This window comes from Colius striatus, chromosome 11 (assembly GCF_028858725.1).
Source record: "Colius striatus isolate bColStr4 chromosome 11, bColStr4.1.hap1, whole genome shotgun sequence".
NCBI classification, from domain to species: domain Eukaryota; kingdom Metazoa; phylum Chordata; class Aves; order Coliiformes; family Coliidae; genus Colius; species Colius striatus.
Genome location: NC_084769.1, coordinates 10,600,276 through 10,625,540, shown reverse-complemented (window position 1 = coordinate 10,625,540; position 25,265 = coordinate 10,600,276). Strand labels below are relative to the sequence as shown.

At 43.5% G+C, this 25,265-nt stretch overlaps 2 protein-coding genes across 6 annotated transcripts; one reads left to right on the top strand and one right to left on the bottom strand.

The window, feature by feature from the left end:
• Positions 1-3,914: 3,914 nt before the first annotated feature.
• DBI (diazepam binding inhibitor, acyl-CoA binding protein) lies at positions 3,915-7,194 on the bottom strand. Its single transcript, XM_062004766.1, has 4 exons — positions 7,085-7,194; positions 6,801-6,918; positions 4,943-5,005; positions 3,915-4,210 (listed from the first exon to the last, which is right to left on the bottom strand). The coding sequence occupies exons 1-4, from the start codon at positions 7,091-7,093 to the stop codon at positions 4,137-4,139; spliced, it is 264 nt and encodes an 87-aa protein (XP_061860750.1). The 5' UTR covers positions 7,094-7,194; the 3' UTR covers positions 3,915-4,136.
• A 265-nt stretch (positions 7,195-7,459) lies between these two features.
• Positions 7,460-19,529, top strand: C11H2orf76 (chromosome 11 C2orf76 homolog). Of its 5 annotated transcripts, none has more exons than XM_062004903.1 (6): positions 7,460-7,492; positions 9,685-9,837; positions 11,638-11,688; positions 15,266-15,303; positions 15,410-15,491; positions 18,553-19,529. In XM_062004903.1, exons 2-6 carry the CDS (start codon positions 9,705-9,707, stop codon positions 18,627-18,629), a joined length of 381 nt encoding a protein of 126 aa, XP_061860887.1. In that variant the 5' UTR covers positions 7,460-7,492; positions 9,685-9,704; the 3' UTR covers positions 18,630-19,529. The 5 variants fall into 5 exon arrangements, with proteins under 5 accessions (XP_061860887.1, XP_061860886.1, XP_061860888.1 ...); XM_062004902.1 differs by having other exon boundaries at positions 7,460-7,495; XM_062004904.1 differs by having other exon boundaries at positions 7,470-7,488.
• Positions 19,530-25,265: the final 5,736 nt, after the last annotated feature.

The following is a 25,265-nucleotide window of genomic DNA, read 5'->3' as shown; positions in this document are numbered from 1 at the left end:
AATAAACAATGAAGACAAGACTCATGCCCAGACTGGATCAACGTTATCTGCACTTTAAATGAGCAGCTGAACGATGGCTAACTTATAGATTGGTTATATGAGTCTGACAATACTTCATACACTTGAGGGTAGGGGGAAAAAATAAATCAGATTCTCTCTTTTGTTCCATTCTACCAACTTGTATACTTCTGAGTCCATTACTGCGACACTCAGATGTGTTATATCTATGCAACACCAACTTGTCTTATCTCTAAGCAGCTTTGACAGCTTGGAAGACTGCACAGCCCTTTTTGGGTGACAGCTGTGGTATTCAGAAAGCTCTCCAAGCCAAAATACATTTTCTTTTTTGCTTCCCTCAGTTTCTAATAAATCCCACCAATCCCACAAGATGGCTCACGTGTCCAGCCACCCCAAAGTGGAATTGCCCAATACTGTTTGCTCTGAGCACTCAGGGGGCAGAGCAAATATTTTCAACAGCAGCAAATACAATTGTCACTTATTTTTAGCAGGATCATCAGGGTCAAATGAGTTCAAAGGTTAAAATACTTGCATTGAAACAAGATCGCTCCAGTTGAGGACTGAAGAATTTGGACAGAAAGACAGTTGCCCACTGTGGTCAGCCTTGGAGGGCTTTTTGGTCAAACAGAAAACTTACTTCACAGGGTTGAACAAAAATCTGTTATGGCCCTTAAGCAGCACACCAGTATTGGTTTGGTAAATCAGTGTGTTGTACCTTCACTTTTGTTTGGTAGGAGTAAGCAAAAACCATCAGACAAAAAAACCCTCAAGGAAAACAACATCCCCTTGACAGCTTATCTCTAATTGCACTGGATACCAATCAACTAGTTCCCCCGTGCAAGAGCTAATAACAGAAGCACGATAGAAGGAGCACAGCCTTATCGCAGACACGAGTTAACATTTGCTATTGCCACATCCAAAGTCCAGGCTCCGTCCTGCAAGCTCAGCAAGGCAGAGGCGAGCGCAGCGTGCCAGCTGGCCTCTGAGCCCCTGCCCGCCGGGCTGCCCTCGGCCCTTCCCCTCCACAAGCTGAGCTGCGCGGAGCAGGATGTTGCTGCCCTTTCTTTCATCTCCTACGGAGGAAACAGCAGCGACTCCCTGGGCAGGCGCCAGAACAATCCCGTTTTGCAGCGCTGCCTGGCCATCAAAGGCATCTGTTCCTCTGTCAGGAGGACCTGATTGCAGACAGAGCAACGGTTCTGAAGTTATGTTTTTGTTTGAGGTTTGCTGCTTCTGTTCTGAATCTCGAGGCTGTGTACCTTGACGGCTGGCTGTTTTTACTGCTTCATTAGTTGCATACAAGCAAAGTTACCTCTACCTACCAATCTGTCTCTAAACCACCACTGCCTCAGCATCACAACTGCCAAAGTGTTAATAATGCAACCCTGGAGCCCCAGACTCCTCACCAGCAAGCACCAGGCGCTCATTAAGTCAGCAACATTTTCAGACTGTCCAACATCCAGCATTTGCAGACCATCCTGCTGCTAAAAACTCATCCTCCCAACTAATTTCACTCCTTTCCACCACTCTCCCTGCAGTGGTACCCACAACTAATAGCTGTGCAGCCACCTTTTGTGTTGCTGCTTCTCATCACAAGCACTGCCCACAGACATCAGTACCTTTGCGCTGGTATTGCTTTTCTAAGGAAGATCAAGCTGCAAGCAGGAAGGAGGTTACTACAGTAAAGTACCCAAATAAAGACATCCAACATTCTCAGTCACTTGTAGAGACTGGCAAATAGCATTATTATTAAGTACAAGGCAACATATAAAAGTCTGGTGAAGTCCAGGGATAAGCACTGTGTACATAGTGATGATTTCCTGATGCCAGACAGGTACAAGAAAGAATAGCTCTGGGACACTTCCTTAAGTCTCTTATTTAAGCTTAATGGGGACTAGGCTACAGAATTTGCTACTTCCAGCCTACTCTTCAGGCAGAATCCAATTCCATCACTTTATCAATGAAAACTTGTGAGGACATCTGTTTTGGCAGAAAGCACATTAGCACAGCACAGCAGGCTTATGCTGCCTCAGCTCACAGCCATGAGCAGAAGGGGAAGCCTTTGCCAACGTGAGCTACAGACTGGCAGAATCCCCCAAGGAGAGCCAGCTTCACAAAATACAGCTGTGAAGAAGGGGTGGCTGTGGAATTCAGGGCTGGCAAAGAGCTAACAACACCTCTTACACCAAACATCTGCTCTTGCTCATCTTTTGCACGGTGAACATAATTAACACAATCTCAAATAACTAACAGAAGATACAGGAGGAGGCAAAAAACACTGCAAATGATTGTATTACCTAGAGGAACAAGAATAAACAACCCCTTTCCTTATGAGAACAGGGAACAAACTCTTCTTTATCCTAACACAATTTAAAGGGTGAACAAGTAGCTCCAGGAGCCTTTCCCAGTCAAAGCATCAAAGGAGTAAGGTACAAATTTTGAAAGCATGCAAGGCAAAGTTTTCTCCATTTCCCACCAGTGGCTTACAAGTTAGATATTGCACACAGCAAAGCCCAAGTAACTTAGTACAGAGCTATGTGTTTACCTAAACAGCTAGGTAATGATAGGTTTCAACCCTCTATATTTCTATAAGCCAAATGCTTATCTTAAGACTACTTGAAATCCTTCCAGATAAGGTTGGGACTTCATTCTCATATGTTCCTTGCTGGAATAGTTCACTGTTCCATTTTAGAAGCCAAGCCTCCCTTTCCAGCATCAGAAGCTTCAACAGACTACACAATAGATCAAAAGCCTACCAAAGATGGACATAAGTAGGGGTTTTGTAACAATTTTTTTGCTGTTGATCACTGTAAATCTTCCTGTTTGAACAGCTTTGCCAGCATTAAATCTGTCTCTAATGGATTCACACCTCACTGTAGCCTCAGTACACAGCAACATCAGAACTCTGTGCTCACAGCAGCACAGCACCAAGGGCATCAACAGCTCTGCTGCCTGTGGGACATTTTCTTTCAGAGGGAAGGTTTTGCATTCAGTTGGCAATCATTTGCCCTCCCTCCAGCAGCCAAACCTTGTTGGTGGAGAGCAACATCTCCAGATGAATTTTATGAAAGATGATTTGGCAAATGTCAAGTATCTGGAAGAGGCAACAAATATCAAGCACCTTGTTCTTAGCACAGCCAGCACTACACCTAGCCTCTTCACCATCATCTCTGGGGTGCTGCAGCTTTTGTGGGGTGCTACTCACCTACATGAGAACGTAGGCACAGCAGGATAAGATGCCAGCAGATTGGTTTGGGTGGCAAACACGATCACCGAGCCCCCTCTAGTGGCACAACGCCCAGAGAGGGCGGCTTATGCCTCGCAGAACAGCGTCTGACAGCACGAAAGTGACAAGCTCAGAACAATCAGAGAAAGGTTTGGGCTGGAAGAGATATTTAAAGGCCATCTGCAGTGAGAAGTTCATCTTCGACTGGATCAGACTGCTCAGAGCCCCTTCCAGCCTGACAGATGGGGCACCCACCACCTCTCTGGGCAACCTGTGCCACTGTTTCACCACCCTCATCAAATCAAAATTTCCTTATCTCTAGGTCTGATGTTGGAAAACAAGGAGAAATATAAAACTGCCACTCCAAAACTTGATGCTGTTGAATACTTGCCCCTCTGCAATTTCTACATGTTCACAGCTTTAGGATGGCCCAAACAAAACCATCACAGGGAAGTGAAACTATTTCTCCACTTATGGGGAGGAGGAAGGGGGGAGATGCTAGAGCAATAGGAGGCAGAGCTGGAGCAAAACCACATTCTTCTTAGTTCTACAGAGTGTTTCCATCCTGAGGGTCCCAGGTGGGTTGGCAGAGGGTCATTCCTGCCTGGAAAGGCAGGCTGCACAGGCAGTGATACCACAATAACCTCTAAGGGACAACCATCACAACAGCTAAAGTACCAAATGCACTTTAATGAGTTCCAGATTTTGTTCCCAGAAGGAATTTCTAATGTGTCAGTACATTAGGTGGATACACAATTCCCCCTGAACTACAGGCATGAGGAGAACCATCTACAATATGGCAAGTACTTAAAATTATGCTCAGAAACCAGTTTTCCACAGTATTAGAAATAAGGCATGTTTCAGGTGTGCACGTGGCTGCTACATCCAGTCCTCAGATGCCATATTTGCCTTTTAGTTCTTCCACTTTTGCTATGTAAGCTTTCATTGCATCTTCTTTGGATGTTCCTGAGGGACAGAGCACAGAGAGCAGTCAGGTACCTTTTAGAAGCGAAGATTCCTTTTACATGCAAGTCACCATTCCTCACTACAACACAGAGCAGCTACCAGAGAGTAAAGATAAGGTCACCTGCCTGTGAATCTCCTATTAAAGTTTTAAACAAATGTGTTCAGCAGCCAAGAGACAACAGTGTTTCAAAGCAAAGTTACATTGGTACAGGCAGCAACTAAACAGTGTATTAGTTCTATGAATGCCATTCACAGTTATCACAGGAAAGCTCTTCAGTCAACTTAGACTGCATTTAGAACACCCTAGAACACCAGAGAAATCCCATTTTCATAGGTTACACCACTTGTTTGGCTCCTCACTTAGAGCAGAGAGCCCAGTTGCATCTTCCAGTTAGGGAAGCTTTAGAAGGAACACAACTGGAGGGAGTGCTCAGTCTCTGGTGTACCTGGCAGGGACCTGGAAAACAGAGATTTAGGTTTCTGCTGCTGCTACAGTTCTTTGTGCAATATCTTGGACTTTTTGCACCTCAATTCCCTTTCACACAGATTACAGTTTTTAGGATTACTTCTGCCTTGCAGAGGTAAGCAAGAGTTTATTATCATGTCATTCTGAACCTCTAGAATTCTCGTCTTCTAAGGCAACACTATTTCTTGTTGAACCTCAAAGGCTTTTCTGACTAGCTTGCCTGTGGTTTTATATATTCCTTTCTAATTTTTTAAGCAGATATTTACCTTTCAATGCACTCCAGGCATCCCACTTTGCTTTGCCTTTGAAGTCCAGCATACCAGGGCGGTCTGAATGAGACATGATAAGTAACAGAATCAGTTTGTATTGTCTGGGTGGAGGTAATATCTATTCCTTTCCTGAAGGCTATTTAGCTCTTAACTACAATACAATGGTTCATCTTTGCATCCATTACTTACTAACCTGTAGTCAGGAGATTACCTCAAGGGAGTGTTGGAATGCTCTTGGTGGCAACAGAGATATTCCCTGTCAAGTTCCCTTAGGAGCATTTGATCAGAGGAGCACCAAAAAGTGTGATTTGGTTTTGCTGTGCTTTCTGAAGAGACTGCTGTCACTTGACAAATATCTGATTAAAGAACATTGGTGCTGAAGTAAAGCAGAAAGGCCCCAAGGTCCACTACACACAAAGACATGAAAAGAGAAGCTAGGGGCACACAGTTTACAACTCGTCATCAAGTCAACGTGTGTTTCCAACATATAGCTCTTCATTTGTTGTGTCATCTAGGGGTAGAAGTTCCAAGTTCTAACTGGCTTCATTGTGGGCTATATTGTGGCCCCATGGAGATGAAGGGATAAGATATGGATATGTATATGGCTGTTCTTCACATCAAGTCCCCGCTGGCTTTACTTTCTCTCTGTCTCCTTAAAGACAATTCTTGGTGTTAAGAAAAGGAACTGGAAAGCAGCCTGTACATTAGCCACAGAAATACCCTTGCACTGCTCACATGGCAGTGTGACCTGCAGAGCTAGTTGGCAGCTCCACTTCTGTCCAACAAAAACCCTATTAGGCCCCTCTGACACAGATTGCTTTTCTGGCCAACTCATGTTAGCTACAGCTTCACAAGCAAGCAGCAACTTACAGAAATGCTGGTGTATTAACACTTCTTGAGCACCATCTAACCTTGGCAAACATTAAGAATTCTAAGATCCAGTCACACAAAAAGAAAGGATCCAATCTTAAAAATCAAAGTTAGTTCTTTTCTCCTTCCATGCTGCCCACGTTGGAAATAAAGAGACTGCAAGTGCCTGTATGGATCACTTCCCCTACACTTCACTGCAGCTTTTAAGACACTCAACACCCAATAAACTTCACCAGTAACTAGGTCAGAAGGCCAGTGCTCCAAACAAATGACCTTTCTCCTTTCTAATTCTAGTTACTCCAGAGTTGCACAAGGTCAATAGAGACAGGCTTCATTCTCAGTGTTACTCCTAGGTGGAGCTGCCAGTAACACAAGCGTAGCAAAAGAAGTAGTGAGAATGATTTCTGCATAGTGTACTTACTGAGATATTTCTGCTACAGGCTTTCCAAGATTTGATATTTAACTGCAGAGCCTATAAAAGTTCTCTCCTGTTCTTTCACTTTGGTTTCCCAATGCTATTTTTAGCAGCCAATCCTGTTTAAACAAAATGCTTCCCACCAACTAGTGTAATTCCACACTCGTATAGCTTTGCTTGCTGTTTAAGTCACTATAACCGAGAAGTGTTTGCATTCAAGCATCATCCCTTGATGTAGGTAGCCACTTACTGGGAGAGGTCTCCAAAAATCCCAAACCCAATATTTGCACAAAGCTAACACGAGGGATTCTGAGGCAGTGGCTACACGACCGAGGCCGACTGCAGCCGGGTTTATCTGAAAACCCCAAGTTGCACAAATCTTTATCGGGTCAGCTTACACCCGCCTGCCTACAAATCCACGCCAACTCGGCATTGAGTCATTTTTTTGCCAAACGGCGGGATTGCACGAAGCGAGGAACGCAATAAGGGAGAGGCTCAGCCCGCCCCAGCGCCTCAGGCTCAGCGCACTCCCGCGCCAGCCCGCTCGCGGGGCACCGAGGCCCTACCTACCCGTGTTCACGTCGCCCACCGTTGCCTGTTTGTAGTGGCTGTAGACATCCAGCATCTCCTGGTCCGTCGGTTGGGACTTGAGCTGCTTCACCTCCTCCGCAGCCTTCTGAAACGCGGCCTAGGGGGTAGGGCAACGGGGCGGGGGTGAGCACCCGCAGCCGGCGGCAGTTGCCGCCCCCGCCAGACAGGAAGAGCGCCGTAACCACCCCCGCCGAATGGGGAAGCGGGCGGTAATCACTCCCCTGGCTCCACAACCGCTGCCCTCCCCTCAACCAAGCCCCTACCTCAGTCATGACAGCAAACCCGCTCCCGAGCCCCCGGCGTCTGCCGCGCAGTACGGGCCGCTCGCCGGCTTCACCCCTCGCCAGACCGCCCGATGGCCAATCACAGGGCCACGGCCCTCACGGAGCCAATCGGCTCTCGCGGGGGGCGGGCAGAAGCCGCGCCAAGGGCCAATGAGGAGGCGGCGCGGCATGGGCGGGCTTTGAGGCGGCCGCGGCGCTCGCCAGCGTGAGGGGTGAGCCGGGAACGGGCGCGGCCCCGCTGCGGCCCGGAGGCGCGGGGAGGGGGCGGGCACAGGGCGCCCCGCAGCCAATCCCGCGTGCGGTGGGTGGCACCGGGGGGCGTGGATTGGTGGAGATAGGGTGGGGCGGGGCGAGGAGAGCGACCCGGAAGTGTCGTCGGGGCGGTCGGTAGTAAGGCTGCGGGCCGTTAACGGTTCCGTTTGGGCGGGACGGACGGGCGAGGGGAGGACGGGCGGTCTGGAGGAGCCGTGGTGGGGCGGGCGATGCTCCGCCGCGGGCTCTGGTGCTGCTTCTGGCGGGCGGGAGCCGGGCAGGTCCGGAGGACGTTCCTTCTCGCTAGAGGTACTGAGCGTCGGCGGCTCAGGCCCGGGCAGCGCCATGAGGGCAGTACCGGCTCCCAGCCCGAGACGGGATGAGGCTGTTGGGTCCGTACAGTAAACATCCGACGTTTCTAACGGCCTGTGCTCCCAAATCTGTGTTCCTACAACGTTCCTTTATGCTGCTTAGGAGAAAGTCCACTGAATGAACGTCGTCCCCTTTTCTTTCTACAGTACTCTCCACATCTCGAGCCCGTGTAGAATACCGTCAAGAAAACAAGTCTTGAGTGTTTAATATCAGTGTAGTAATTTTCCTCATTGCTTTTCCTCATTGTTATCTTTTAGTTGTGTGTCACAACATAACACTAAAAATGGCTTCTGAGCTTAGTAAATTATTAGCCAAGGAGAGATAAAAACAAGTTGCCTGGTGATGTGGAAGGTCTGTGTCCCCATTCTGCAGAAAGAGTATTTGAGGAAAATATTGATGGTTTGCTTTGGCAGGATGCAGCTCAGGCAAATACAGCAATGACCTGGAGGATAGCTGTGTGATGAGGAGCTTAAATAATCTTCCTCCCCAGCACAAACCCAACAACAAAAACAAAAGACTCCCCCCCAAAAAGAACACAAAGGCATAAATAGGTGAGAGAATTCCTTACAAGGTTGGCAATGGTGACTGAAATGGCTGCTAAGGGATAGAAGATGCAGAGGTAGTGTTGATGTTGCAGCACTTGAACTGCAGTCTTTGCTCATTGCTGCAGCAGCCAAGGTAGTGTAGCATGTGACCAGAAAGCAAGGTTATTGAAGAATACTCAGCATCAAAAATAGAGAAGATTGCCAAAGTAGGAAGTAACTTGTTTTCCTGTGGAGAGAAAGGGCCCAAGGGGACCACATGTGAGCTCATTTGAAGAGAGGCTCTGGCTGATAAGGTGATTTCATTGTGGGTTCTGCTCTCTGTTTAAGTAGCATAAGCCCTGTAGAGCCCTTCTAGAGATCTGCTAGTATAAATTAAATTAAACTCTTTAATTATATGGTAGTATACCAAGAGAATTATTTGGATGTGTATGTCTGGCAGGTTTTTCCACTTTCTGTAGGGAGGTGGAGTGTTGCTTAGGCATTTCTTAAGGTGTTATGCCCTCTAAAACATTAGTATATTAAAGAGGTTTTGGTTTTGTTCATGTTAGTATAATTCTTTAGAGCACAAGGCTACTAACCCAGCAGTTAAAGTCTTCAGTCACAACCCAAATGACATACTTGCATTTACTCGTAACATTTTAATGTGTTTAAGATGGAATGTGGTGCTGTAGTGCACGGCCCAGGGACACACACCAGACCATTTGGTGTGCAGTATCATTACTTCTTTGGTAACCTTGGTTGATTTGAAATCTACTAGAAGTAATCAAGTCCTGAAAGAGATAATGCTCATGAATGTCACCGAATCATAGAATGGTAGGGGTTGGAAGGGACCTTTAGAGATCATCCAGTCCAACCCCCTGCAGAAGCAGGTTCACCTAGATCAGGTCACACAGGAATGTGTCCAGGTGGGTTTTGAAGACCTCTAGAGAAGGTGCCTCCACACTCTCCCTGGGCAGCCTGTGCCAGGGCTCTCTCACACAACAGTGAAATAGTTTAAACAGAACTCTTTGTGTTCCAGCTTCATCCCATTACCCTTTGTCCTATTGCTAGATACAATAGAAATAGGGGATGTCTCAACCTCCTTACATCCACCTTTTAGATATTTGTAAATATTAATGAGATCCCCCCTCAGTCTCCTACAGACTAAACAGCCTCAGTTCCTGCAGCCTTTCCTCGTAAGGAAGATGCTCCAGTCCCCTGATCATCTTGGTGGCCCTGCGCTAGACTCTCCAGCAGTTCCCTGTCCCTCTTGATCTGGGGAGCCCAGAACTGGACACAGGATGAGGCCTCACCAGGGCAGAGTAGAGGTGTCATGTTTGAATCTTTGCATGAGACCTAGTTGTACCTTGTTTTCTAGTTGTGTTTGCCCACAGAGGAAAGGCAGTAATCTCTCTCTTTAATGTTCTCCAGGTTATTCAGAAGTATTTCTCATGTCAGCAGAAGGCTCAACCGTCACAGTTCGTCTCGTTCGATCTTTCGAACACCGGAATTTCAGACCCGTGGTGTATCATGGAGTTAACTTGGATCAGACAGTGAAGCAGTTTGCTACTTTTGTGAGGAAGGGTAAGAAAATCTGGTCTTATTCATTCTTTTCAGTCAAATGTGTTACTGTCTCGGCACAAAAAAGTGGAGGGAGGCAAGTGAATGGGAATTCTGTGGCTTTGGTAGAGATATGAGGTTTGTGTTTACATCCACTGTGTGCTCTTCCCTTGGATGAGAGGTCTGGAGTTAATAGAAGTTTCCATGGTCATTGTGCCATGCTTAAATTTGGATAGACTGCTGCCCCTGCCCAAATCCCCATGTTTAGTCCAAAAGGAGGAGAGCATTGCTGTGTTTGGCTAGGTGCCTCAGGCTCCTTGAATGGTACTGCCAGGCAGCTATTCATAAATTAACAGTAGTAAATTAATAGAATTTAGAGAGCTTTTGATCCTTAGGAACTACACCAGTATGTGGAATGTGGGAATGCAAGTTTGTTTGCTGATGAGGAGAGGGTCTTGAAAACTTGGTTTTGACACTGTGATGTCCTACTGTGCATGTTTGCCTCTGAGTTTCAGTCTCCATCTTGAGCTTTGCAGTGCAGATTTACTCCTCTATGGGCTTTACATTTTAAAAAGCTGATGGAAAGGGACAGTGTGTCTAGAAGTTAGTTCATGTAGACCAAGCCCTGCGGCGACTCAGCAGTCAGGGTGTTACCCTAACCTTGCAGGTGTGTTTCTCCACACCTAAATGGAGACATTCAAAGGATGCAGAGTAACATCACTTGATGTTTTTGTGTGAAGTCAGCTTAAACAAGTCCTGAGCTGTTAACAGCTGATAACATTAGAGCAACTCCTAGGACATTGCACTGGGCCTCACAAGTGTATTGTGTTTTCAGCAATTTGCATGCTTCTAGGCAGTGGTGGGCATGGCAAGATTTGAGGATGCTTTTAGAAAACTGCAAGTACTTTCAGGACATATGCTACAGCTGCTGTTATGAAGAAGGAAATACAAAACAATGCTAAGAAACTTGCTTCTGATGTGTGCAGTCTTGCAACTCACAATCACAGAACGGCTGGGGTTAGAAGGGACCTCTAGAGATCATCTAGTCCAACCTCCCTGCTAAAGCAGGTCCATTTGAGACAAAATTAGTGTCTTGAACAAGACTTTTGGGAACCTCACTCCACAGATGGCTAGTACTGTTCCTGGTACAAAAGCTGTGTTCCTTCTTGTCTTGTACTGTTTTGAAGGGGCAATTAGAGGTAGTTTGTTAAACTCCTGATGAAATGATGGTTTTGGTTTCCTTGCTGCTGAGCACCTGCAGGTATCTGTGCCTTCTGAGGCCCTAGTTGAATCCCCGAGTGTCACTGGGAACACTGGCAGCACAGGGAAGGTGTTATTGTTCTTGAAGTGGCTTATGTGCTGGCCCTGCAGGTGACTAAAGAGTTAATTTTATACAGTTTGGCTTCATTTTTTTTCATCTGACTCTCAGGGCTCTATTTACAGAGCAGTTCAGTTGTGAAAGACAATTGTCAGTTGTTTGTATAAGGTAGAGAGGTGCTGTGCAAACCATTAACAGGATGTTCCTGGCAGATTTCTGGAGGATCAGAAATACCTGATGGTGCTCTAATTGCCCCAATTCACCATCCTGTGGGGCCTTTTGTTCAGAGGGACTTCAAGCTCAATTGAACTTAATCACAGATGGCATAACCATAGAATCTGAGACAAGGCTTGTGGTTTAGTATTTTATGCTCAAGGAAGACTCCCATGTGGCAGATTTATATTGATTTAAAGAGTGTCTAGAACACATACATAGCACAATAATGGAAAATGAAATATTGGAAAGAAAAGAAGGACAACTTTAACTTGGTGGTTTTATTTTAATAGATGTGTCTTCAAGAACAGGACTTCCTCCTCCTTTTAAAAATTACAAGTATGGTAGGTGGTTCTGGTTTTTTTCCTTTCTTGTTTTAATTCCTGTAAAATGCAGACATAGTATTTTATACCAGGTTTTATGCATTTTAAAAGATAATGGCTCTAGAATACTCATGCTGGTGGCAGTGCCTGCCTACATTTGCAACTCTATGCAACTCTTACTGCTGGGGTTATGCCCCTGAGATCAGATCTGCAGAACTTGACCATTATTTTGAAGTTCTGGATAAATCTTGGAATTAGGCTGCATGTTATGCATTATTTGCTAATTGGTACTGATGGTTTTTGATATTAATGTTTTAGTACTTTTAGAAGGGCCTTTAAACTCCATTTTTTACTCTAGTGAGCAGGTGGTGAGCTCAGATTCCTTGGAATTGCAGTTCTCTGTGCTTATGTATTTCAGGGTCTACTAATTGTCAATAATCTACTAATTGTGGAGTCAGAAAAGATGGGGAAGCAGGAGGTGAAGGCAGTAAATAGAAAATGCTCAAGAATTACATACTTAAATAATTTACACAATCTAAGAGAAGCAGGGGAACTTTGCTCAAAATAGATATGAAAGCTCTTAAATACAAGCTGACAGAACGAAACAGCCTGGTGTGAAATGTAGGCTGACTTTATCCTCTAATGTAAAGCTGTGTAAATATTTCCTTTTGGTGAAGATGGGCATGAACATGTGCAATTTATCTGTTTGGGACAGAATATACTCTCAAAATAGACTAGATTACTTCCTTTCTTGGAATTTATTAACTCAGATGTCAGCAACTTGTCTTTTCCTAAACTTGGCAATTCTGAAAGCCCCCTTGGAGTTTTGATGCAAGTGATCCTGTCTCCCATGTTCTTGGAATTAGCAAACTCCATCCTCTACAGTGGTTTAAAGAATTGACTGAGGAACCCATTTAATTCCTGTGAATGGTAGTGGGCTCTGTTTGCCATTAAAAAAACCCAACCCAAGCATTAGGTTCTGTGTTCTTGCTGGTGGTGAAACAGTTATTGCAAAAGGAAAGCAGAAAAAGAAGGATTAGGGCTTATGATAGGTCAGTGGCAAAGACTTGAACATTACTATTATTTTCAATATATTACTTAAGGTCTTAAAATCTGGGTAACTGTAAGATTGAATTTGGAGGTGCCCTTCCTCTCTCTAACATCTGTGGCTTTGCCTAGGTGAGAGGGTCCTATTTAGAACTCATGCTGTCAGTTGTGTTCCTGGTGTTGCCTATCCCTGCTGACAGTTCTTTCATCACTTAGAGCATCAGGTTTTTTTTTTCCCAAGGCATATGTTGCGACTGAACACCTGATTGTGCTGTGTGGGTCTGAGCATAGTGTGGGTGAAAAACACTGCAGGACTTTCAAACCTGTTACACCAGTTAGTGGAGGCCTGCTTCTAGCGAGATGGTGCTAGCTGTGTGGAAATTTTCACAGAGGAAAGTTCCTCACCTTCCCCTCAGGCTGGGAATCATCCAGATTCCTGTTTTTGGCATCTCTTGTGTGCTCTGCTGTCTGTCTTGCGTTTTGGTGATGAAAGAGCAATGAGACATGTGCATGAGTAGTGCTAGTAAGAGTCAGATTTTTCCTTCTGCTTTGTTTGGCAATGCCAGAAATCTCAGTTGGACCTGGCTGTCTCTCACCTCGCCTCTTTCAGCTTCCTCCTCTCCAGAATTCAGCACTACTCTGTTCTCTCAACATTGTGGATAATGCCATCACGTTTTTCCTCTTGGATTAGTGCTCTAACTCCCATCCAAAGCTTATGGCTTTCATTTTCTTTTCATTTCTGTGCACACATCATTCTTTTCCTTGGTCTAGAACCCTTCTCAGTTAATGTCATCTTCCTCCCCTATTGTTACCATCTTTTCACTGAGATTGGCAGCCTGGGTGCTAACTTGTCTCGTAAGTTGCCTCCCAATTTGTTTGCTATTTCTCCATGAATGTGGAGCAATATGATAGATGCTTCACAGAATCAGCCTTAGAAAGCCATCCAAGTGATCAGTTGTCGTGGAAAATCTATTACCAGGAAAGGAAAGATAAAAATTTGGGACTATGGTTGGGTGGGACTAAAATGGAGATGAAACGGCAAAGGCTGTGAAGAGGACATAAGGCTTTAGCTAAGATGAGAATAAGCTGCAGTTTCATCTCTGTAACAGAGCTGGAGAAGCCATTTAATAGCTCAGCTGAAGACACGATAAACTGCTAGATGCTCATGGTGAAGTTGTGAGCAAGTAACATTGAGACAATAGTTCAGAGAATGACTGGGCAAAGACCAGGGAAAAGGGAATGTGACAAAGCAGATGGAGAAGCTTAAAACTAATAGGAAGAGGCTGGTGTGTATTTCCTGTGCTGGAAAGGCTTCATGAGTGCATTATATTTTTACTGTGATTGCTTGGTCATTTTGCATTGCTCCTATGCAAGCTGGCTCCTGGTAATTGCAGTTCAATATGTGTCTTGCTTCTAACGTTGCAATTCCTAGAGCATGCTAAGGCTGCCTTCTCAGTCATCTCTGCAGTGAGAACACAGAGAGGGTTTTACTTTAGGTAATGTTTTAAATAAACTGTTACAAATGGGCCAGAGTGGCATGGAAGTAAACTTCTAAATGGGAATGTGATCTCTGTTATTCTCACTATCTGAATATTTGCTCTTGGTAGTTGGAAAGCTGGTTTAGCCTATATTTACTTTTCTTGCATCCTTCTCTTACTGGAGTATTTCAACACGTAGCATTCAGTTAATGCACAAAACCAAACTAGAACAGAAAATGAGCAGGGAAGCACAACTGATTTTTGCTTCTTTGCTGGGAAAAGGGATTGATGTGTTACCCTGAGTTTGTTCAAACACTGAGGCTATGTTGGATTTCTATTTTTCTTTTTTTCTTTTCATTTTTAATGCTGAGGGAACATCTGACTTCCATTCACTTTGCATCTTTGCACTTATCTGATTTCTTTAGTGGGCACTATTTTGCCACTCTTTTTCTCTTCTATTAACAAAGCTCTGCTCACAGTGTCAGATGGAAGTGGTATTTCTGGGTGGGTTTTTTTTTGTATAGCATAGTTCCTTAAAGTACCACAGTGCACAAACATTAAAAAGCGGAGAGGCTGTACATGTTCATGGCAAATGCACTTGCTTATTACAGTTGCTACCATGAGTTCTTTCTTTGTGAGAAGGAAACTTCCAAGGAAGGATCTGAAGTGGTCAGGTTACTGTGTCTTAATCACTTGTTGCCAATCAACTGAAAGGTAGTAACTGACAGTGCCTAAATGCTGTTTGTCCTTCTCCAATTGCATGTGTAAAACCTGTTAGGTTAAAACACTCTAACTGGCATTTAAATGGATGTGTTTTGACTGGCAATTGTGATGGTCATTAGTTAGTGATTGTAATTCAGCCAGCAGACAGAAGCCCAACAGGATGTGGTACCTTAATGTAGGATTGACTGCTTTAAGGCTGTGGCTGCAGGGCTGGGAGTTTAAGATGCTTTCCTACTAATTAAAGATTTTGAACCTTACCCCTGTTGTTTGTCTCTCTTTCCCCAAGTATAACTTTCAATGTTACCTGCCTATTGAGCCTTATTTGAGGAAAACACTGTATTTTCTTTCAGATACAATGAAGATTATTCACCAAGCGCACAAATCTAAGGTAACGTTATTAGTGGAATTCTTCCCCTTTCACATGCCTTAACGCAGACAGGTCTCTGCAGAGGCAGTAAATTCTTATCTTTGTTTTCTGTTTCTCTGATTTATAGACTGGTGAACTTGTAGTGAGTTTGGAAGATGATGACAAACTGATTTTGAAAGAAGACAGCACGCTGGAAGCAGCGGGAGTAGGTAGGAGCTCACTCCCCCCGTATTGACTGAAGGTGCCATTCATGGCAGTTGTCATTAAACTGATAACTGCCTGGTGATGTTTGGATAGCCTGCTGAAAAGTAAATGCTATTCCTGATGCTCTTTACACTACTTGATAATTATTCAGGGAAGAAGGGGGGAATGATGTACATTCAAATCATTGGTCTGAGGGCAGCAGGTATCTGCACTCCAAATGTTCAGAATGCAAATTGTGATTTTTAGAGGGTCTGCTTGTAATTCTGCTGAGAGTAATTTTAAATGATTGACAGATAGGTTATTAGTACCGTGTCTGCTTAGTCTTATCAGTAACATTTAAACTGATGTTTTGGTTAGAAATGTAAGTAGTGGAACCAGCATGGAATAATGAAATAAGATTAGATTTGTTTAATGTGCTGCATACAGTGCGATAGCCAGATTGCTTGGGAAAGCCAGAGCAGTATCACTTAGAGAATGTGCTGAATGTAGCAAAGAGTTGGAACTTGACCTGATTTCTCACGTTTTGACAGGGGACTACATATAGGGCATGTCTTTTGGTAATGTAAAGAAATGTCTGTCATGATAAAATTGATGGTCCCTGGATGTCCTTTGGGCTTCTCATAAATGTGGCTGAATGACTTTGTGGCAGCAGGGTAGTTAAGGGATGTAGTTGCATTCCACCTTGATATGGACATTTGCTCATTTAAATCTGATTTGCCTATCTGGGACACAGAACTGCCTGCCCTCTAAGTGCAGGGGATTCACAGAGAAAGCTCCCTCCTGTTCCTGATGCCCTCTGATTGCTCCCCGGCTAGTGAATGGGATTTCTTTCCCATAGGTTTCTCAGCTCTTTAACTTCCTGCCATTTACTTTCTGGTTTAAGTGACTGGGGATGTCTCTTTAATGTCTTTCTCTGGGGTGCAGTGCAACTGGCCTTGGTATACCTTTCCTAAAGGTCTTTGGGCGTACCTACAATATAGTTGTAGTTATTATCTGGCTGTTTGTACCAAACCAGGTCTTTTTATCTGAAAGGGGGAAAAAAGGTTCCTCAGGAAGGAGGATTACTGGCACTCAAGACTTACAGATCTGTAATTTAGTTAGCAGAGTATTCATCTAAGCATAATTTTTATCTACCGAAGGCATAAGAGGCAATGCAGTTCAGGAGAAGGACTAATGATAGTGCCAAATGTTGAATTAGAAATGACATTGTGCAGAGCTGCCTTCTTTCAAAAAGATATTGATAAATGCATGTATATGTTACTCATCTGAAACTAGGTTTGTAGCTACAGCAGGGAAATAGTTGGATGTGATCTCGAAGAAAGTGTCAAAACATCAGAGTAAATATTACAGTGAAAGGAAATCAAATAGAGCAGCCTGTTCTGTGTCTGCGTACAAAGACAGGGGTAGCTTATTCAAGGCAGAAAACTATTTAAAGCTGCTTTCATTTTTGTTTTCAGAATAACTAACAGCAGATTGTCATTACTATGTAGGGGGTATTTGTGACAGAAAAGAAAAACTCTTGCTTTCTAAAGTGCAGTGTGCCATGATGCTGGTTTGAGTTTTGATATGTTCCAGAGCATCTGAAGATGAAAACGAACTAAATGAAGAGTGGGGTGTTTGTAGTAAAATCTTGTAGTTTTTGCTATTCAACGAGAAGTGGAAAAGAGTAAACCAAGGAAGTAAAATATGGTAGAATATACTAATAGTCCTCATTTTGTACAGTTTCATTTAAATCAGTAAGATTTGAAATCTCCTTTTGGCTTATGACATTCTCCCAATATGTAGCCTGGACAAGATTTCCTGGAATAAAACAGAGAATTGCCATTAGAAAATCTGGGAAATTCTGAGACAGGCAGAACATTTCTTCTAAGCTGCAGTTGATTGCCCTTGGCACTTTACAGGGTTGGGATAGAGAGTTATAAATTATGAGGACATTAGATAAGTATCCTCAGGAAAGCCTCTCTGGTAGTGATTATTATTACAGTTATTATCTAGTCAGCAAAGTTAATGCTTGCCTGCTGCCTTTTTTTTTAAAGCAAGATGTATGTTAATAAAATGTTCAGTATTCATTGCAAACAGTCTTGTCTGCTTTCCAGTTGAGATTCTAAAACCCCTTCTGCTCTTCTTTCTTTTTCCCTCCCTTTTTTTTTTACAAGACAGACAGACTTCATTAACTTCAGGTTTAATTTAAAAAACAAATGTGAAACTTATTGGCTCAGCACCTTAAAGAATTCCATGTTTAATAATTGTGAAGGCTTTCCATCAGATTTGTCTCTGTTCTGAATTAGTAATGTTGCTGACTTATTGTTTTAGAAGAGGAAGTCCTTGACCTACTGGGTTGAAAGAATTGTGACTGCTCTGAACCTTTGTGGGTCCTTTAGCTCTGCCATATCCCCTGTGAATAATTAGAGGTATTTGAAGGTATTGCTGGAGAAGCCAATTTGTGTCTTTCACTTTGCATATTGTTGAAGCCTCATGAATTAATCATCAGCAGGGCAAAAAATTAACTTCTTCAGACACATATTTTGATGGGTCATGAGGGAGAATGTAAAGTGATCTGTAAAATATTCTACTGATCCTCTAAGTATTAAATTATTATACCTACAGGCTAATTTAATGGGAAAAAAAGAGTTTCTTTCTCCCTTTCACAACAGAAGAATGCCACCAGAAAAAGGAGAAAATCACGCTTTGTTATTTTTCTAGCATTTGATGGTGTTAGAAATGCAATCACTTAATTTGCTGAATGCTTATACAAACAATTTTGCAGGCTGTGTTAAACAAATCTGGAGGGGCCTTGTGTACATATTTACTTCTATATATTCAGGGTCTTGTTTTGTGTTTGTGGTTCCTTTTTTTTTAACAAGGTTAAACAACATCTTTAACACGGAAATAGTGGTTTTGGTGGGGGTTTTTTTAGCAAATATAAGAAGGGAGAAAACATTGTGAGGTGATTTATAATTGTCTTTGACCCAAAAGTTGCCAATTGTCTTCTGAGATTCTAAATAGATGTTTGTTGGGTGGTTCATGTAGTGGTGTGCTAAATATTTAATGTTTTATTCGTTCTAGCAAATGAGACGGAATTAGCATTCTTCTGTGAGGAAGATTACAGAAACTACAAAGCTAATCCTGTTTCGGCCTGGTGAAGATCCCAAGAGATTGTTTTGTTTTCCCATACCTGTTGTAAATTTTCCTTATTCTGCTTAATGAGATTTTTCTTAAAGATCAATAAATCCTAGAGGATTGCTTTTGCAAACAGTGCAATTCCCTTCCTATAGAAATTAATTTCTGTCAAGATGCTGAGACCGAGAGAAGGAAAACTGGGGGACAGAAGTGACTTTTTTCTGTCTTGCATTTCTTTTGCCTTTGCTTGCCTCTCACGTTGCAGGCAGTGCAATCCCTGACCTGTGTACACACGTTCTTGGTGTGATCCTACAGCAAACATTGCCTACATATGGAGATTACACAATGCACAGTAAGATCCCGTCACAGTGCCAACTTCTAATGAAAATGGAAAGGTTTTGTGGGCAAATCGCTGGATGTTTTAGAGAGCTTGAGAAGATAATCTGTTTCAAGTCATAGCTTTACTTCTCAAATTTTATGTTTGGTCTCTTTTGTTTAAATGGTGCAGACTGGCAAGTGTTTCATGCACCTCACTGGTGAATGCTTTCCTTTGTACTCTCTTCAAGCCCTCTTTAGCATGCTGAAAGGGACAGAAGACTGGGGAGGCTTTTGTGTTTAAGGACCAGCTCGCCTGTTTCTAGCTTTGCTTCATGGAGATACTTTCATATAAGAGGTAGCAAAGGAGTGCTGCCAGGACATCAATGTGCATAAGTAGGAACTGGGCATTTTTCCAAATGGAGTTTTAAGGATAAAATCTGAATGATTCTATGATTTTTGTGAGGAGAGGGCACATCTTCAAGACTGGAACGGATTGTTTCCTGCTTTCTAAGAGACAAATAGTCTGTTGCTATATGTTAGGGTTTTTTTGGTAATTCCAGGCTTTCCTACTACATTAACCAAATCAAGAATAAGAGAAAATAATTATACAGACAATAAAGTATGTTTAGATAAACAGTCCTTATGAAACTGCTTTTTTAGAGGTTACCAAGTTGGGACACTGTGTCTTTCAGGCTCTCTTCATTGAAGTAGAAGTGATGCTGGCTCTCTGCCTTAGCAAGTGTTTTGGGCATAGGCTGTGCTAATTCAAATGAGACCTCATGTGCAATTCCTTGAGACCAACACATCTAACCTCAGCTCTGGGTGAGAGCTGTCAACACCATTTCCACAAGAGACTTCCTGGAGAAGAAAGCTTACCATTTGCTAGAGCTTTGCCGATTTTGCTTTTAATAATGTGTGCTAGTGAAAGCAGATGTGTGATTTCCAAAGTATCTAAATAAAAGTTCACTTTACTTTAGATGTAGGGCCAAAGAAACCTCTATGTATTATCCCCACCTCTCATTTTCTTCATCTTTCCTGACACAACTCTGTTTTAGGCTGGGTTTGGTAGCTGATGTTCCTCACCAACAGCTTTGCCTCAAACAGGTTTCCATTCTCTTGTAAAAGTTGTCTGCCACTTTGTCACCTGCAATTAAAAGGGTGATTGTTTACTTTATCTTGCAAGGAGGAGTCCTGTGTGACTGAAGTCACACATGTTCTCTTGGGTTTTAGATGCTGCTGCACACGCTGTGATGAATTTGTGAGGAGAACTTCCCGCTTTGCCTCCTATTTCTGTCCAGGACACTTTTCTGTTGCTGATACCTGCTCCCCAAACATAGGCCCATGTCTAAGCTACCTTTTTTATGCAGTCTGTCATGTTTGCAGATTAATCTGGTTAATAGGAGTTTGTACTTATCTTCTCAGACAATTTAAACTACTGCATTGCACTCCAGAGAATACCAGCTTTGTATAGCCAAATATACATTACTGAAGGTAACTTTGTAAGAAGTAGATGGCATCCTGGAGACATCAGTGTCTCAGACTGTCCTACCAAGGCAGCTAGATGATGCCTGTCAGCACACTCAGGCTCTCAGACTGAGCAAACACTCTCATTCTTTTCCTCTTCTTCTGGGGATTTGAATTTGTTCTTTTTCAGGCAGATTTGGATTGGTTTTGTGATCCCTTTTCTCCAAGGCATTTATGTTGGAAAGAGTCACCAAATTTTAACACTTTTGCCTTTCTGGACTAGTACAGTTACAAATTCAGTGCCACATCCAGTGAAATTCTCCAGCATTGAGGAGACAATGGTAAATGTTTTAATGCAAATATTCAAGAATTATATGTCTGGCACTCCAGATCAGTTTCTAATTCCAAGGGAAGAGTTAAACTACTGTTTTGTGAGCTCAGTTGCTCTGGCAATGGCACTTCATGGGCTCCTTTCTGCAGCAGCACAGTAGAGCCTTTTGTAGTGCTCTCAATGGCCATACTTGTCATCTGGCTTCTTCCCAAAGTGTTTTGTTGGTTTTTGTTTTTTATGGGTTTTTTTGTAATTGGACCTTTAATAATGCTCCTTTCAAATAAACCCCACAGGCCCATAGATAATAACTGAGAACTTGTTAAGATTGGTGCTGTTCCAACATTTTTCAATGGGATATGGTATAGCCTTGTGTCAAAATAGGTTTGATTCCAGGATTGTTAAGTACTGAATGAAATCTGTGATGACTGGCTAATAAATTACTAAAGACTGAGATATCTTTGCCCATGTTGTTATGAAATCCTCCTTCTGTTGAAGGAAACCACGTACAAAGTTGGCACCATGCTCTGTTAACCCTGGCAGAGGTCACAAACTGCATCAGTTTACGATTGCTGTTAATCAAAGTTGGCCATAATGTGTAGTGGGATAAGTCATACAGGTTTGCAAATGTCCTTGGCCATTGTGGGGTTAATAAAGAGTCATCTGTCATTGTTATTGGAGCCTTTCACCAGCCTTTTTTTAAAAATAAAGAATGTCCACAGTGGATGCTGAACTAAGATACAGCTTGTGGGTTATAGTACTGTAGGGAAAGGCAATCAGACTGGGAGCTGGGTGTGTGTGAGATGTGGATGTTTCCTGGAGAAAAAAAGTCACTTCAGAGAGACTGGAATTTTGGTTAGGAGGTGTGGAATCACAGAATGGTAGGGGTTGGAAGGGATCTTTAGAGATCATCCAGTCCAACCCTGCTCCAAAGCAGGTTCACCTAGATCAGGTCACACAGGAACGTGTCCAGGTGGGTTTTGAAGACCTCCAGAGAAGGAGCATCCACACCCTCCCTGGGCAGCCTGTGCCAGGGCTCCCTCACCTCAACAGTGAGAGTTTTTCCTTATGTTTAAATGGAACTTTTTGTGTTCCAGCATCATCCCATTACCCCTTGTCCTGACACTAGATACAACAGAAAAAAGTGATGCCCCAACCTCCTGATGTAAATATTAATGAGATCCTCCCTCAGTCTCCTCTTCTGCAGTCTGAACAGCCCCAGTTCCCGCAGCCTTTCCTCATAAGGAAGATGCTCCAGTCCCCTGATCATCTTGGTTCTCCTGTGCTGGACTCTCTCCAGCACTTCCCTGTCCCTCGATGAGCTGGGAAGCCCAGAACTGGACACAGTACTCCAGATGAGGCCTCATCAGGGCAGAGGAGAGGGGGAGCAGAACCTCCCTCAACTTGCTACCCACGTTTTTCTTGATGCATCCCAGGATGTCATTGGCCTTCTTGGCCATGAGGGCACATTGCTGGCTCATGGTTACTTTATTATCAGCCTTTAGCAGGAGAGTTGGACTAGATGATCTCTAGAGGACCCTTCCAACCCCTACTGCTTTGTCTGATGTAAACATTCTATCTTAAAGGTGATCCAGAGAAATGTTTTAAGTGTGATGTTTCATCCTCTGGGACTATTCAGCACATCCCCTGACAGATCATTTACTTAAAAATGAACTTGCAAGTAAGTCCAAGAGTCAGCACAGCCATGACAGGACATCCGTGGGTCCTGTCCTTAGAAGCTAATGGCCACAGAAATCCTCAGTGTCCAGAGGTCGAGGATAAAAACCCATTGCTACACGGCACAGATTTGCAAATGGTTCATGAGTCAAACAACAAATGCCCAGGAGAGTCCTTTGCTACTTTTCATATTATGAGGACATTGACTTTTCCTCACAACCTACTTTCCCCTTGAGTTTGACAAACAGACACACCTTTGTGTACTTTCTCAGATGCTTCCCTTTGCTTCTTGCTTCCTCCTCTGCTGATTTGCGGTGCTTTGATGGTAAAGTTTGCACCTCATCTGATACACAATAGCAGCGTTTCCTGTGGCAGTGAAGCTTTCAAATAAGGAGACTTTTTTTAGCTGTCTCTAACAGTGCACAGCAAAGGATTCTTTCTAGCTTTACAGGACTTGGCGTGGGACAACATTGCCCAGTGGTCAGTGGAAACGAAAATGTTTTCATCATGATGCTTTGTATCTTGGACAGAAGTTACATCAGCAATGCAAAAAGGAATTGCAGCGAGAAGCCAAGACCTATTGCCAGCCACGGTCTTTGTCTGCAGAGAAAGCCAGCAGGTGTCAGCACAGCCTGTGCTTTCACCCTCCGGAACCTCTGTAAGCCACCAACTAGGTAATGTTTAGGAAAAGTGCTTATCTGTGATTTGGTTTAGCCTGCAAAGTCTGTACCGGTGATGAAAGCTGAATCTTTCCTTGAAGAAAATATTTTCTTAATCTATTCAAATCATAGAGCATCAAATTGAACTGGTGCTGGTGCTTCCGTTGCCCTTGCTAGAGCCAGTTCCAGTATACCTAACTCTTTGCATGCTGTGAGGAGGCATTTGCAGAACATTCCTTTGAACTCTCTGGAAAAGATCAGTGTTCATTTGGTGACGTTTTGCAAAGTAGACTTTAAGTTTGCCTATTTTATTCTTTTTGAAAAACCACCCAGAAGAGACACACAGGAAAAGCAGAGCAAAACATCTTCAGCAACACAGCTTAAACACACACCAAATGTATCCTCCACATTTCTGACCCTAAGCTCCTACTCTTCTTCCTTGTAGTGCAAGGGCTGAGGAGAACCTGCTACTGTGTTCTCTGAGCCATGCTTTCTGAACTGAATATGGGAGCTGAGAAGGGATATGAGTTGCAGAGCCCAAACCCAAGCCCTGTGCACAGCTTTATGCTGTCAGTGATTGAGCTGTGCATAAATGCTGCCTGGTTAAAAGGGTGAATTGGAATTGTTGCACAGGAACAAGGTGCCACAGAGCTTTTTGCTGAGATTCCTGGCACTTTTCTTGCAGATGCCAGGGACAATATCAAAGAGAAGGAAGTTAAGTGACAAGTCGAGCCTGGGTGATGTAAATCCTTCCTCCCTTGTTTTGGGGTGCTGCTTTATTTCCTTTCTTCTACCCTTGTACTATTGGTGTCATGCTAGGGGTTTGTTTACCACAGTTTGTTAGGCAGGAGAGCTGCTTGTTGATTCCAAACTATCACTATGACCCTCAGACACCACTAGCAATCCAGAGGCATTGGAGAGGGGTGGGAGATTGCAGCTGGTGCTGTCTGCAGGGGAAGGTTGCTCTGTGTGTGGGTGAAGCCAGCATGGTGGTACAGGTTGGTTGGGAGGTTCTGCAAAGCACCTGGTTCTGCTTCACTGGGGACTAGGATTTTGTCTTGAGGCATGGCATATGTGGCAGAGAGCTGGGAAGAGATGTGGGTGTTTGGGCTCGTGATGCAGTGGGAGAAAGGGGTGAGGTGTAGAGCTTTTATCTTCCAGTAGATGTGATAGTTTTGCTCAGATACGGATTGTACCTTTTGTTTTCTAGCATCCTCTTTCTCTGATGGCAATAGATTCTTTCTTTTGTGGTGGGCCAAAAGCAGCTTAGCCAGAAGAGTGGGAGTTTCAATTGTTAATGAATACATTCAAGAGGTCAGTATGACAGATTAATATAAGAATTTACTTTTGCATGTGTATTTCTGCTCTCCAGCAGATGACTTAGTGTTTGCACCAGGAATGCCAGCAAGTACTGTAAGAGCTGCTGCTGTCTGCACTCATCCCACGTGTTGGGGACGTTCAATTCTGCTTTCTAACCTGAAGCTCAGGGAATGTGTTCTGTAAAGTCAGTTTGGGAAGTCCCTTTTTCTTCAGTGAACTGAGATTTTTAAAATAGGAGGTGTGGTACCAGTCTGTTTTTCACACTGCTTTCATGTCACACCTTTGGCTTTATGCATGTCTTTGCTTTCATACAACATGAGGATATCAGTTGGTTTTAGAACCAAAGCAGCAATCTAGAAGGAAAGCCTTGTACCCTAGCAGTTAGGATGGCTGTTTCTTCACGCTACTTCCCTACCCCATCCCTCCCAAATCACATAAACCTGGCTTTGCAGAAAGCAGACTTGAATTTTGAACAGCAGCTTTGTTTTTTTAGAGCACTGGATAAGAAAGCTACTTAAACACAGGCATCTGACTGTGAGGAGCTCTTTAAGCCAGCAGGCTGGCACACAGCAGCTGAAGCTTCCTAATTGCAGATCAGATATGGGAAACGGATAACAAGAGTAACTAACCAGCTGAACAGCAGCTGGAGTGGATCCTCCAGTGCTGAGGTTTCTAAATCTAAAGCAGATATCTTCCTAGGACTGTAGTGGTGTCACTTGAAGTCTTTGAAGGCTTCCACTAATATTATGGCTTGTAATGTGTGATCCTCCTGACTGGCCACACACACTGGCTATGTTTTGGCTTTGATGAAGGTCCTGCATGTGCTCTGCTAACAAGAGCTGGCCCTGATCTTAGCTGGTGTCCTCCTGCTGTATGTTGTATGTGCAGCTTAA